Here is a 15,116-nt window from a genome sequence, read left to right as displayed (position 1 = left end):
CTCCACACAGAAAGAACAGGAAGAACCAGAAACCTGAAACCGCTGAACAAAGAAGCCCCTCCCCCGAACAGGGCCGTCGGGGTCCCTCCAAAGCAACGACGGGTAACAACCAAGAAGATCCCCGACGAAACAGGCACTACGATTCACCAGGGCCGAGCGACGAGGAGGACTTCCGCAGCCCCTTGTCCGCTAGTATACGGAGAGCCCGCCTCCCTCGGGGGATGGAAAAACCGCCAGCATTGGACCAATACGACGGAACCACTGACCCCGACGACCATATCCGGAGTATCGAAGCGGTCATGGACTATCACGTCGTCAGAGGCTCGATCAAGTGCCGCATTTTCCCGACCACCCTCAGGAAGGGAGCGATGAATTGGTACAGGAACCTCCCTTCGAACTCCATCCATTCTTGGACCGAGCTCAAAGAACTCTTCTTGAGCCACTTCACAGCCTCCCGACGGCAACCGAAATCGGAAGCCAATCTCGAGGCCGTAGTCCAAGGACCCAACGAGCCTCTCCGAGATTACCTTGAAAGATTCAACAAGGAGGCCGTCCAAGTGCAGACAAAAGACTACATGAAGAGGTACATCTTGGAACGAGGACTTCTCCCCGGCAGTGACTTCAAGAAAGCTATTAAGATCGAGAAGGTAAACTCGATGAATGACCTCCTCAGCAAAGCAAAGGTATTCATCGATTTTGAGGGGCAGTGGCGCCGCTCGCAGCTCAAACCTCGAAGACTCGGGGTCGCGCCGAGGACAAGACAAAAGAAGGGACGACCGGGCCCGAGATGTCAAAGAACGGCGAGGACCAGCAGGGCGTTTCAACGACTACACTCCTTTGAACACCTCCCGGGAGAAAATCCTGTCCGACTGCCAGAACGCCGAGTTCAAGAAATCCAACATCAGGCCCCCGAAGTCAAATCCTACAAGACCGGGGACGGACAAGTCCAAATACTGCAAGTACCACAAGAGTCACGGGCATATGACCGACGAATGCGTACATCTCAAAGATGCCATAGAGACCCTGATCAAAGAGGGCCACCTGGCAAAATACACCAAGAAGGGAGAACCCTCCAGAAGAGACATCCCTCGAAACTCTGACGAGGGGAACTCACCAGACAGCAGACCGCTCCAAGTCGCGCTGTCCGTAACCCGACCGGAAGACTTCATCCCTTCAGTCGGCGTGACGACCGCCCTCAGCACCTGGGAACATTTCCCCACCGCAATGGTCATCTCCAACGGCGGCGACCCCGGCTCTCTCACCGTCAGTTCGGTCAAGAGAAAGTTCGACGAGCTACTCAGCGCCAATGCAGATCTCGGCCCTACTCTTCGGAAATTCCGAGGAAAGTCAGAGCCAATCACTTTCTATCTCGAAGAACTGCCCGGCGGAGCTCCAAATGCCACCATTCCCCTTCTCGTCCGAGCCAGAATGGCAAACTTCGATGTGCGACGGGTCCTGGTAGATGAAGGCAGTTCAGTCGACATTATGTACTCCCACCTCTTCCAAACACTTCAGCTGGACGACTCGCACCTCACTCCCTATGTGGGTTCCGACCTCCAAGGTTTTAACGGAGCCACCACCAAACCATGGGGCTACGTCGAGCTGATTGTCACCTTCGGGGAAGGGGAAGCGTCCAGACAAGTCAAAACCAGGTTTCTGGTAATCGACTGCAAAACATTGTACAACTGCATCATCGGACGCCCAACACTGGCCGAGCTAACTGCCGTGCCCTCCACAGTCCATCTGAAGATGAAGTTCTACACGAGGACAGGGAAAGTGGCCACCATCAACGCCGACATTGAAGCTGCGAGAAGGATCTTCGATGCATCCGTCAAAGGACTAGAGCTGATCGCTCCTCCGACCAGCTCCAACAAGAAACCAAGAGCCGAAGATAAGCGTCCTCGGGAAGATCAGGTTCCAACGGCCAACGTCAGCTCAGTCGACCTCGATGCAAGGTTCACACAAGAAGAACTAAAGACCGGGGAGGAAACACAATCGAATCCCGTCCGACCTGTTCCCGACGGAGACTTCGAGCTGATCCCCCTGGGAGACAACCCCAACAGAGCAGTGAAGATCGGCAAGGGTATCCCTGACCTGCCGAGGAAGCAACTCATAGCCTGCCTTCGAGCCAATGCCGACCTGTTCGCCTGGAGCGCCGCAGAGATGCCCGGACTCGACCCTGAGGTCGCCTGTCACCACCTCTCCATCAATCCAACCGCCAAGGCCGTAGTACAACGTAGGCGTCGGCAGTCTCCCGAGAAAGCGGAGGCTGCCGAGAAAGCTGTAAAAGACCTCCTAGAGGCAAATTTTATTTCCGAGGCCAAGTACTCAACTTGGCTCTCAAATGTTGTACTTGTTAAAAAATCTAATGGAAAATGGAGAATGTGTGTTGATTATACTGATGTTAACCGGGCATGTCCAAAAGACGCCTACCCTTTACCTAATATTGATAGACTGGTCGACAACTCGGCCGGCTATAAACTGTTGTCCTTCATGGACGCTTATTCTGGTTACAACCAGATTCCCATGGCGAAATGCGACAAGCAATGCACGGCTTTCATGACCGAATCGGGCAATTATTACTACAACGTAATGCCCTTCGGACTCAAAAACGCCGGGGCAACCTACCAGCGGATGATGAACAAGGTCTTCCGAGGGGAAATCGGCGACACACTCGAGGTGTATATGGACGACATGATCGTCAAATCTCGAGAAGACTCCGACCACACACTACATCTCGAGCGGGTCTTCAAGCAGGCCAGGTCCTGCAGGATGCGCTTCAATCCGGAGAAGTGTACCTTCGGAGTACGGGCAGGCAAATTCCTCGGTTTCTACTTAACAGAACGAGGAATAGAAGCCAACCCTGATAAGTGCCGAGCATTCTCAGACCTCCCTACCCCCACCAATAAAAAATCCATCCAAGTACTAAACGGAATGCTCACGGCATTGTCCCGCTTCGTCGCGAAATCCGCCCAGCATGCACTTCCATTCTTTAAGCTTCTTCGGAAAGAAGCAGCTTTCGAGTGGTCCGAGGAATGCGAACAAGCATTATCCCACCTCAAACAAGTGCTCTCCAAACCCCCGGTGCTATCCCGACCAGACAGCAACGAGGTTCTCTATCTCTACTTGGCCGTCTCTGGCGAGGCAGCCAGCGCGGCCCTGATCCGAGAAACGGAAGACGGGCAGAAGCCAGTGTACTTCACTAGCAAAGCCTTACAAGGACCCGAGGTCCGCTATCAACAGATAGAAAAAATCGCGCTGGCCCTAATAACGGCCGCCAGAAGACTGAGGTACTACTTCCTTGCCCACACTATCGTCGTCCGGACAGACCAACCGATCAAACAGCTTCTCAGCCGACCAGACATGGCCGGAAGGATGCTGAAATGGTCCCTCGAACTGTCCGAGTTCGACATACAATACGAGGGCAGGAAAGCGCTAAAAGCCCAAGCACTCGCCGATTTCGTGGCCGAGATGACGACGATCTCCAACTCCCTAACACCCACCGTGAATAAGTGGACCATCTACGTAGACGGTGCCTCAAGCCACGCGGGCAGCGGAGCTGGGATCATCTTGGAGAACGACGAGGGACTCGTCATCGAAGTATCCTTAGTCCTCTCCTTCGCCACATCGAACAACCAGGCCGAGTACGAAGCCCTCCTAGCGGGCCTACGCCTTGCAGAGGACGTAGGCGCTCGGGAAGTCATGATTTATACCGATTCACAACTGGTCGCGTCGCAAGTTAGCGGCGATTACCAGGCCAAAAACGACACACTAGCCGAGTATCTGTCGCTCGTCAAAGAAAAGATGAAAGGGTTCGCGAAGGCAGACGTCGCACACATCCCTCGGGAACACAACTCGAGGGCCGACCTCTTATCCAAGCTCGCAAGCACGAGAAAGAAGGGAGGGAACAAGTCGGTGATACAGGAAGTCTTGTCCGATCCAAGCGTAGCCAAAAACGCGCCGGCCATACAAGTGTTTGCCATCGGAGACGACCATTGCTGGATGACTCCGGTATACAAATACCTCATGAACGACGAACTCCCCGATGATCCGAAGGAAGCTTCAGCTATTAAAAGGAGAGCCTGCTCGTACACAGTCATCGAAAATAAACTCTATCGGCGCGGCTTCTCCATTCCCCTTCTCAAATGCATCGACGACTCGCAGGCAATGGAAGTACTGCAGGAGATCCACGAAGGGATTAACGGCCAGCATCTCGGCGGCCGGTCGCTGGCAAGGAAAGCCCTCAGAGCCGGCTACTATTGGCCGACCATGCAGCAGGACGCCAAAGAGCATGTTCAAAAATGCGACAAATGTCAGCGGCATGCCGACATGCACCTAGCTCCCCCCACCGAGCTCAAATCCCTCTCCTCTCCTTGGCCTTTTTCCACCTGGGGAATGGACCTCCTCGGCCCTTTCCCGGTCGGCTCGTACCAGAATAAATATCTCGTGGTCGCCGTCGATTACTTCACGAAATGGATAGAAGCCGAGGCGCTTGCCAAGATCACATCTCAAAACGTGCTCCGTTTCTACAAACGAAACATACTTGCCCGGTTCGGGGTCCCTCAGGCCATAATCACCGACAATGGCACCCAGTTCACTGACAAAAAATTCCAAGAGTTTGTGGCCAAGCTTGGCACGAAGCAACACTTCACCTCAGTCGAGCACCCTCAGACGAACGGGCAGGCCGAGGCGGCCAACCGAGTCATCCTCCGAGGATTAAAGAGAAGACTCGGCGAAGCCAAAAAAGCCTGGGTCGAGGAACTACATAGTGTACTCTGGGCGTACAGGACGACGCCTCATTCGAGCACAGGCGAAACTCCTTTCCGACTAACTTACGGCACCGAAGCCGTAATTCCCGTAGAAATCCGAGAGCCTTCTCGGCGCACCGAATTCCCCCTCGAGGAAGAACTTAACGACGAGGCCATGAGGGAAGAACTCGATATGGTAGAAGAGATTCGAGCAGGGTCAGCCCTCCGAGAAGCTAAACTAAAACAGCAAATAGCTCTTCGCCATAACGCCAAAGTTATAAAGCGCGAATTTGAAATCGGCGCCCTAGTACTTCGCAGAAACATGAAAGACTCGCGCGAAGGCAAGCTAGCCCCAAACTGGGAAGGCCCGTACCGAGTTTATGACAAAACCGAGAACGGCGCCTACTACCTCGAGAATCTTCTCGGTGAAAAACTTGCTCGACCCTGGAATGCTGAAAAACTCAGACGTTATTACAGTTAAACATAAGCTAAAACGCCCGGCCCCCAACCAAACTCAGGTAACGGACGGGCACGGAGCCACGTCGTCGGTACGGACGTGAGTGTTCCACGACAGCAACGATCGGTTCCTCTCGTCGGATAGACGGACCGACCCCTCGGCGGATTCTACACCTAGACCCCCCGTGGAAGTACCTGCATGGCAGAACCCCAGCTCGCGATGGGATCGTTCACGCCGCGAACGCTTGGCCGCAACCGCGGTCTCGCGCTCGCTAAAAGCGCATACCTGCTCTGCGCACCCGGCCCGTACTCAACACGCCCGGGCAATCAATCTAGGTCGAGCATAGCCCACAAAACCAATAATATTACAAGTATACTGGTGACTCTCCGGCATGTCCGAGCATAAGTCATCGGTCACCTAGAACAACCGCAAAATACTTTAAGTTCAGAGGAAATACCTCGTCATACAAGCACGGCAGGAATGTTATCGAAAAGAACAAACATACAGTGATAACGCCGAAAGTAAAAATAAACAGATATAAACAAGAAGAATTGTAAGACATTAAAATTGCCGACCAACTTGGCCGGCGATGTCAAAGGCTACAATCATTACCGGGCACGCAGGCCCCAAAAATTATCCGGGCATAGCCCAACAAAAAGAATGGCACGCAGGCCGAGAAAAACGGACACGCAGGCCCGGAACTACACTTTCTACTCTTCACTCCCCGGGGACTCAGGCACCAACACGCCATCTACGATCCTCGAAGAGAGCCCGACATTATCCTCCTTCAAACCAGGGTTCAGAAGCCTCAGCTGGTTAAGAGCACGCTCGAAACCGACGTCGGCCATGTCGGCCAGGCTTATCTTCAGGCTTTCTATCTTCTCCGCAAACTCAGCCCTGGACTTCAGAGCTGCCACATCCGGCGACTCGTCAGCCGAGGGAGCCCATTCGAGTCGAAGGTCAGCCAGCTTCTTCTTCTCAGCCGCGACCTCCGCATCTTTCTGCTTCAGGGCCGCATCGACCTTCTTCCTCAACTCCTTGCGCTCGACCTCCATGGTCTTCACCTTGTCCTCGGCCACCTTCTTAGCCGCCTCGGCCTCCTTCAGGGCCTCGGTCGAGCCCGAACCTCCACTAGCCAACACTTGGGCCATCTCCAAGACCCTCACCACGGCGGCACTGTCGCACGCCAACTGTTTCTGAAGAGACGGGGGATCCATATCACTGATCCGACGAGCTTCATCCGGTGAGGTAGCCAAGGGGAACTTCTCAAAATAGCCTCCATCCTTGTAGCAAGAAGGCAACACGAAGGCGCGCCCGGGACCCAGGTTCGACTGATCCGGACGTCCCCCCTCGGAAGCACGAGGTCTCTTGGGTAACCTCTCGTCGACATGAATCTTGTGAGGGGAGCCTGCCGAGCCTGAGTTCTCTCCAGCTCCGGTACCCTGGTTCCTCTTCTTCTGATTCTTCCTCGCATCCAATGCTTGTTTCAGGATATTATCCTCCTTCTCCGGCATAGCCTCTGCAAAGAAAAAATAAACGAGTTAGCAAAATACCGGACAGAGATCACAAAGCAAGGGGAATAGACACAACCTAACAACGCCCAGGTCTCCTCGGGAGTCCGACAAGCTAGCAAAGCCTTGGTATTAATAGGCCGCTGCTCCGTGATCGGCACCCCGTCCTCGTTCAGTATGGGATCTCCATTCCTCGTCACCCAACGAGACAGGGTAAAGCTATCTACATATTTGCAGAGGACCGAGTACGACTCCCGGTCTTGATCATCCAAGTCATCGTCCTCCCAAGCGTAGTATTTCGGAGGAGACGCAAAATGACCCTTCCACCAGAAAAACGGAAACGTCGTGCAGAACTCCTTTACTTCCTGCCCATGTTCATCCCTTACTATCTCCCCCTCGGCATCCCGCTCGGCCACCATATCCGACACCGAAGAATAGGCCGTTGGACTTAGGGGGCGGACAACGAAGTATCGATCCTTAAAACCCTTCACGGAGTCAGTATACATTCCGAAGAGTTTACGCTCGGCGTTCCTGAACGAAACCCAGCTGTACCGCCCGTTTGACGCCTGCCGTTGAACACGAAAACACCTTCCGAACAACGCAGACGTCGCACCTATACCCAAATAATCACAAACAATCTCGAATGCCCGCATAAAGGCAAAGGCATTCGGATGAATTTGGGACGGTGCCAGAGATAGAAACGCCATGACTGAAACCTGAAAATCAGAGAAGGGTAACCGGAAGCCGAGCTCCCTAAACACGTAATCGTACATCGCAAATCCGTCCCCGGCAAACCGAGAACATATGCGTTCGTCTGGAGACGGGCAACCTATTTGATAATTGGGCGGATCACCTTCCCCCAGGACCTCAATTTCTGTAAACGCCCCATCCAGAGACGCGGTATACCGAGAAACAACAGACAGAGCCTCCTCGGCTATCCAATCGGGCGCAACGGTATGTTCATAACTGAATAACGGCATAGGGGAAACCCCTCCCTCGGCATTCGAACCAGGGAATCCCGTGTGAACGCCTTCGGCCGAGGGAGTGCCCTCTTCCTCAATAATTTCGACGTCGGAACTAGTTGCCGTCGAGCTGTCGGAATCACTGGTCGTCGAGTCGGTGTCCGAGCCAGTTCTTGAGGAAGCGCTCGAATCTGATTCACCTGCACGCAGAAGGGAGAAGTGAATTCGATAGTCTATCAAATCCACCCTTCCACCGCAAGACAAGCGAAAGGGTAGAGCAGGAGCAGCGGAGCCCCCGGCCAAACCCCATCGAGGAACAACGCTCGTCAGCCGAGGACTCACAGATGACACGACAATCGGAAAGCTTATCTTAACGCCAACGTACTACGGCCTGCCAACCCACGCCGACCCCGGGCATCGCTTGGATAACCCGGGGAGGATGACGATGGCGAAGACCTCGAAAGCGAAACACAAGTTCTATGAAAAATAGTAAAGCAACGACAGGCTAAACGAACTTACTTGCAGACATGATGTAGATGGCCGGGGAGAATCCTTCGCTAAGCAACGATCTTGATATGACGAACGAGCTGGGAAATTATGCCCCGAGGAACCCTTGATCGAAGCCGAGCAGATAAATAGAGAAAGGAAAATTCCCTTATGAGAGAATTCGCCCCCTTTTATAGGGAAAAAGGCTCGGAAGGCGAAGCGTCACCTCTCCTGACAGGCGCCGCCTCCTAGACCCTAGGCCATCAATGCCTATGCCACGTCAGCGCGTGGTTCCCACGCGCGACGTTTCGCCCACCACTGGACTTTCCTCCGAGCGCGTATATGTAACGAGGACCGATCCACCGAGCAACCACGAGAAATGAGGGTCCGAGCGTAGAAGCAAAGTCACAGTTTCTTAACCGGAAAACTCCGACTTGGGGGGCTCCTGTTCTGGACTGGGCCAAGGCTAGGCCCAACACCGCTTTCGGCCCAATAAGCCTCAGAGGCCCATGTATAGTTCATGGCCTTCCGACACGCCTTGCTCGGCACCAACACCGCGCTCGGCGTTCATTCTCCCCCGGACATCATCCTTGCCGAGGACCCTGCTCCGCGCAGGGCTCCTTCATATCCAATCCTCCGAATAACTCGGATCCCACGTGGCTCCTAAAAGACCGCGTCTTCCCTTGGACTTCGGAGCGGTTAACCAGGACAGAGGGCATACACGCACCTCCGATATTTCCGCTCAGGAAACCTGGCAGTCTCCTAGTTGGGCTTGGGAATCCAACCCAATAGCGAGATCATGGCCCAGCGCTGGGGGCTATATATACCCTCTTCAACTAGAGGGTCAGGTATTCAATTCTTACTCACTCTTAGCTAGTACTTGCGCTCCTTTGCTCGTCATCTTACTTTGGCATTGGAGTACCTTGCAGGTACACCCCCCTCCTCCTCCTTCCTAGAAGATCCAGTCCGAGCAGCCTACGACGATCCTTCTGATCAGGTACGATCAGTTTGTTGGAATTTTTGCTTTATAGATTGTTTGTTGCTAAAATTATCTTAATTTATGGTATTTATTAGTTAACTTATCAAATAAGAAAAGAAATGTATCTGAAAAATACTCATTTTCCCTTTGTTAAAAAAATTACACCTAATTGTTTTGGGGGTAAAATATATATCTAAAAATTACTAATGATGTCATATTGTTCAATTCTAATTAAATGGTTGTTGTTTAATATGCTTTTGCTTGCTATGTTTGAACTGATTTGATGATGTCATACAATTTAGTTGCTATTACTTTTCCTCTTTTACCTTTTGCCAAGCTGCAATTCAAAATTCAAATTTGAAAAGAAAAATATCTTCCGACACTCTCTCTCCCTCTCTCGTCCTTTCTCTCACTCTCTCTCTCTCTCTCTCTCTCTCTCTCTCTCTCTCTCTCTCTTATTCCTTCCCCCCTTCTTCTTCCTTCTTCCTATAGATGCCTCTGCCATTTAGTATTCCTATCAAAGCTAAAGCTACAGATGCATCTCTCTCGTCTAATATTTTGGAATCTTCAATCTACGTTGCGGTTTAAACCAATCTTCACAAGAAAACCCTAAAAAGTGATGTGCTTATTCAACATATGAAAACAGAAGGTGAATAACCTGGTTTCAAATTTGAATATGTCGAAACAAGTTGGAAGCCCTAAAAGCGGGGGCTTTTTTTATGTTTTATTTTGATTGCTAACGCACTACAAAAAATGTTCTCTACAGCGACGTGGACTACACGTCGCAACCTTCAAAATCACGTGGCAACTAAAAAGTAGCGACGTGAGCATTTATGTCGCAGGAGCAAGCGTGGCAACATTGTAGCGACGTGGAGACCACGTCAGAAAGTAGCGACGTGAGTCCCACGTCGCAACAAGATGACATAGGAGACAGCTCCCTGCACACACAGCAGGTGTGGCAGGTGTGGGAAAATGTGTTGTTGACCAGGGTACCGACGTGTTAACCACGTCGCTACATTAAATGCCTTTTTTTTAAAAAAAATTTATTCACGCTACAATAAAATATATTTTAATATATATTATATAAATAATAAATATATAATAAAATATATATATATAATAAAATTTATAAAATAAAATCTATAAAATAAAATTTATATAATAAAATATATATAATAAAATCTATAAAATCTAATTTATATAATAAATTTGTATAAAATAAATTCATATAATAAACATTATGTAATAAATTTAATTAAATAAAACTAAACATTTAAAAATAATATTTTAATGAATTAAAATGTATAATAAGTTACATAAAAATAAATTAAAAACAAATAAAATACAAAATGCTTTTAAGAAGCATCATCATCCGGAAAATAATTATCCGGATTAAAATCATCCGCCACTCCGTCATCCTCCGGCTGATCTTGAGGAGGAACATTACTGTAATTCTCACCTCCTTGCATAAACCGTCTCATCTGCTCCTCCATCTCAGCTTGTTTCTTCATAATGCCCTCTATCTGCCGCGCATGCTGCTCCTCCATATCAGCCTGCCTCTTCCGCATCATCTCCAACTGGGCCTCACTTTTGCGTCTCGCCATTTGCCTTATTAATTCAGTTTGTTCCTGTGTCAGATTTGGTTGACGCGATCCACCCTCTCCATCCTGAACTCTTTGGAACAGATTGCGGTCACCAGATCTATAGCTGGACGCCAAATTTCCAGCCCCAAAAAAGCAACCATTAGGCCCTTTATCTTTAATAACGTCACACCAAATGTAGTGATCAACATCCGCGTTAAGAGGCTCCCCCTCTGCTGGCATGAATTGAGGATTATTTTCCAGAAAAATGGCAAGTCGTCTATCATATTCTTCCTGCACACATATTCAATAAAAAAATTAAGTTAAATATTTAAATGCATATTTAATAATACTAAATAAATATATACATATTATAAATTAAAATATATTAAAACGTTGCCACGTGATTTTCACGCCACAACTTATGATTTGCCACATGATTTTCACGTGGCAATTTATCAATTGCCACATGAAATTCACATCACAAACTTTGTACCAATATAAAAAAAATAAACAACGTAAATTTCACTTACAAGATACATCCTCGTGCGCTCGTCGACAACACCTCCCGATCTCCTTGTCCGGGTCCTCGAAATCAGCTCAGGCATCAATGGTCTTCTCCCCAACTGCTTAGCCTATATAATATAATTAAAAATAATTAGTAAATTATATTATGAATAAAGATGTAACTTAAAAATTTTAAAACTTTTACCAATCGTCGGGCATGCTCGGCGGTGCTAATACTTCCAACTGTGTTGACACAACCGCCCTTTTCAAATGCCCTCATCTTCTTAAAAGTTTCTGATTTAGCCCGGAATTCTGGAGTCCTCCAATATATTACAAGCTCCTGAAAAACCTCCTCGCCTATCCAGCTAGGACGGATGCCGTGAAGCTCATAATTCTCCCTTACTCGCCGCAGCATATCAGACATTCTTTTAGAGCATCTGGTATTGAAAACTTTCTGAACGGTTTTTTCACTCAATGGATCCCACACGCATTTCTCCTGCAATAATGTTTTGTATGACATCAAAATAAAATGTTAAGTAATTATAATGAGAATTTCATTTAAATAACCATAACTAAAAAAATAAATTAAATGCACAACTTAAATAACAATACCTTAAACATTCTAAACCATTCATCTTTATTATCGACGTCCCCATAGCTCTTAAAAGCTGATTTATACATCTGCTGAACTATATAGTTAACAATCCTTGCAGCAGTCCGACTCGGAGTAAAACTGAAAGAAAAAATGAAAATGTTAGATATAAATTTATGCAAAAAATGAAAATATATACATACTATAAAAGTTTTTAAATAGGAAACTTACTTGCTTCCTTCGGGATGAATCCAAAATCTACCGTCAACGACATGAATCTCATCGGGATCATCCCTCCCACGAAGATCAGCTCCGTCTATCTCACCAACTGCCTCATCAACCTCACGGGCTGGTACATGTGTGGGATGTGGGGTGCGTGAGCCTCCAACCTGTGTGGGGCGTGGACTAGGAGATCGTCCAGCCTGTGTCGGACGTGGACGGGGAGATCGTCCAGCCTGTGTGGGGCGTGGACTAGGAGATCGTCCAGCCTGTGTCGGAGGTGTACTAATGGATCCTCCCGTATGCTGAAAGGAGGAAGTCATCTGCATGGGATATGAGAAACCAGATCCTCCAGTATGCTGGAAGGATGAAGGCATGCCAGTATGGGCGAATGGAAAGCTGGGCGGGGGCACACCAGTATGTGTGAATGGAAAGCTAGGTCCTCCCGCCTGCTGGAAGGACGGGGGCACACCAGGATGCTGGAAGGATTGCGGTACCGCTGAGTACTGGAAGGATGGCGGTACCACAGACGGAAATGTGTGGGAGGAGAGTAATGGGGTAAAAGCCTGAGTACTGGCTAAAGACATATGATCAACACTCTGAGGGCGGGAAGACACGGCCATGGGAGGCGCCTCACATACTACTATCCTCGAACGTTGGGACTTCTTACCACTATCTTTACTCTTAGGTGGCATTTTACCTATTTTATTATTCATCAACACATAAATATTCATCAACACATAAATATTCATTAACACATAAATAGATATTCATTAACACATAAATAGATATTTAATAGATATCCACTAACACATAAATAGATATTCATTAACACATAAATAAATATTCATTAACACATAAATAAATATTCATTAACATATAAATATACATTCAATGTTTAGTTATTCTTCATCTTCGCTATCCACATCATTCTCTTAATCATTCTCTTCATCATTCTCTTCATCATTCTCTTCATCATTATCTTCGTCGTTATCTTCGTCATTCTCTTCATTGTTGTCATCGGATTCAAACTCTTCATCATTCTCTTCATCCACATTATTTTCAACCAACAATATAGATGCATCAACTTGATGTCCCTCAACAATTGTATCAGACAAACTTGTAATGTCTTCAACTGCAACCACTTCATTAATTTGATCAACATCATCAACTTGATAGGCAACATCTTCTACTTGATCGCCATTTTCAATATGACCTTGCGGTTTTGTTTTTATTACAACACACCATCCTCTTTTACGTGTCACAAATGAAGGATAAGGTACATAATAAACTTGCCTAACAATATTTGACATTATGAAAGGATCATACTCTTTGTATTTCCGGTTCATTTGAATCTCAACAGTACCGTATGACCTGTCTATTTTTGTGCCTCTACTTGGATCATACCATTCACAATAAAACAAGACAACTTTATTTTCTGAATCCATGTTGTAATACGGTGAACTGACTTTTATTTTTATAAGCAACAATGTTGCGGTGAGCAAGAGTCGCCACCGACTTTTATTTTATCCAATTAGGAAAGGTATAAAAGAACAGGAAAGACCTTCTTTAAAAAGAGATTGAGTTCGGGGGGTAGGTTATGAAAAGGGAAGGTGTAAGCACCCTTTTCATCCGTAGTTATCTACGGGCTCTTAATTGCTTAGCTCACTTTTGATTTGTTTGAAATGTTTGAAGGAGTAGTATGTGTTTAGAAAAACACTTTTGTTTTGAGAATGTCTAAAAAGACAACGTTAAAAAACGGGATGTGAAAAGCATTTGAATTATCTTTGTCGTGAGCAAGCACTTAAGAGTTCCTACCTTAGTTTGTAAGGTCTTTCCTATTCTAAAGACTTTCCTTGAGCGATAGTACTATCCATACCATATAAGGGTAGGTAGTCCTATACATTGGATGTGCGGGTCATCGAAGGGTCATCGAATCTTCATAGAGGCTATCCATACCATAAAGAGGGTAGGAAGTCCTATGAGATGTGAACAGTCATGAAAGGCAACTAGTAGAGATACCTTAGCAATCCGAAGGGACTATCATCATTTATCGAAGGCAACATCGAGGGACGAGATCATTTCATCGTAGGCAACTCGAAGGGACTATGATCTTTATTTCGAAGGGACTATGATGATTTAGAATCGAAGGCAACATGTGCTAAGGCATCCCCCACACTTCGAGGGACTTGACTGTTATTTTCCGAAAGGCAACTGAGAGAGGAAACCCTAAAGGTGGGTGCGTGCAAGTGTGTTGTATTCAGTTATTTATTCTTGGAATTAGGTTAGCTAACAATAGATTTTAAATATCTTGTCATACAATCCTAAGCCATACATCTAAACAGATAATAGTAGCAGTTAATATATGCGGAAAGTAAATGCGGGAACATAAATCTACGCTATTACAAAAATATCCTTGCAACCTATACATCGATTTCTAGAATTTAAATAAACGATTAAATAAATAATTAAAAAAAACCAAATCACGCGACATTCATTAGAGTTGAGATGAGAAGCGAATCGAGAAAGTTAGTAAAAATATTTAAATCTGGAATTGGAAGAAATCAGGGTTAATCCTAGTTAAAACTAATTATTAAACTAATCCTATTTTAAACTAATTACCTAATTAAATTAATTAAGACTAAAAATAAAAGTCAATGATTTATTAATTATCTAAGTCTGATTATCAAGTTGATTAAAGTTATTACTAAATTAACTAATTAATTTAAAATTAAATTAAAACTAAACCTAGATTATTAGTTTTAAACTAATTGATTAAAATAAAAACCTAAAACTACCTTTTGTGAGTTTTTTATTTTTGATTTTATTTATAAAAAAACAACTAAAAGAAATTAGTAAAAATTAACAAGAAAAAAACAAAAAAAGAAAACCATGGACATGGGGTGCAGTTTGCAATAGGAGGGTGTGAAGAGCCAACAACGAAGCCCAAAAAATCAGTCCATCCTCTTGCATTTGATCCAGTGTGTGCGCAGCTTGATAACATATGGTGGAACGTCGCGTTTGGGACTCTTTGATCCATCTTTGCGTTGATCTAGCGGTTGGCGTTGAAAGGCG

The 15,116-nt window shown here is 46.8% G+C and overlaps 2 protein-coding genes across 2 annotated transcripts; both read right to left on the bottom strand.

Annotated features, from left to right (window-relative positions):
* Window positions 1–5,790: 5,790 nt before the first annotated feature.
* Window positions 5,791–8,304, bottom strand: LOC131609587 (uncharacterized). Its single transcript, XM_058881313.1, has 2 exons — window positions 8,198–8,304; window positions 5,791–6,724 (listed from the first exon to the last, which is right to left on the bottom strand). The coding sequence occupies exons 1-2, from the start codon at window positions 8,205–8,207 to the stop codon at window positions 5,916–5,918; spliced, it is 819 nt and encodes a 272-aa protein (XP_058737296.1). The 5' UTR covers window positions 8,208–8,304; the 3' UTR covers window positions 5,791–5,915.
* Window positions 8,305–9,407: 1,103 nt separating this feature from the next.
* On the bottom strand, window positions 9,408–11,442 carry LOC131614333 (uncharacterized). The gene is made up of 3 exons (XM_058885933.1): window positions 11,257–11,442; window positions 10,752–11,017; window positions 9,408–9,480 (listed from the first exon to the last, which is right to left on the bottom strand). The coding sequence occupies exons 1-3, from the start codon at window positions 11,329–11,331 to the stop codon at window positions 9,408–9,410; spliced, it is 414 nt and encodes a 137-aa protein (XP_058741916.1). The 5' UTR covers window positions 11,332–11,442.
* Between the last annotated feature and the right edge of the window lie 3,674 nt (window positions 11,443–15,116).

The sequence above is a fragment of the Vicia villosa genome, linkage group LG6 (assembly GCF_029867415.1).
Source record: "Vicia villosa cultivar HV-30 ecotype Madison, WI linkage group LG6, Vvil1.0, whole genome shotgun sequence".
Taxonomy (NCBI): domain Eukaryota; kingdom Viridiplantae; phylum Streptophyta; class Magnoliopsida; order Fabales; family Fabaceae; genus Vicia; species Vicia villosa.
The sequence above is the reverse complement of the archived record's forward strand: the minus strand, read 5'-3'. Positions and strand labels throughout refer to the sequence as shown.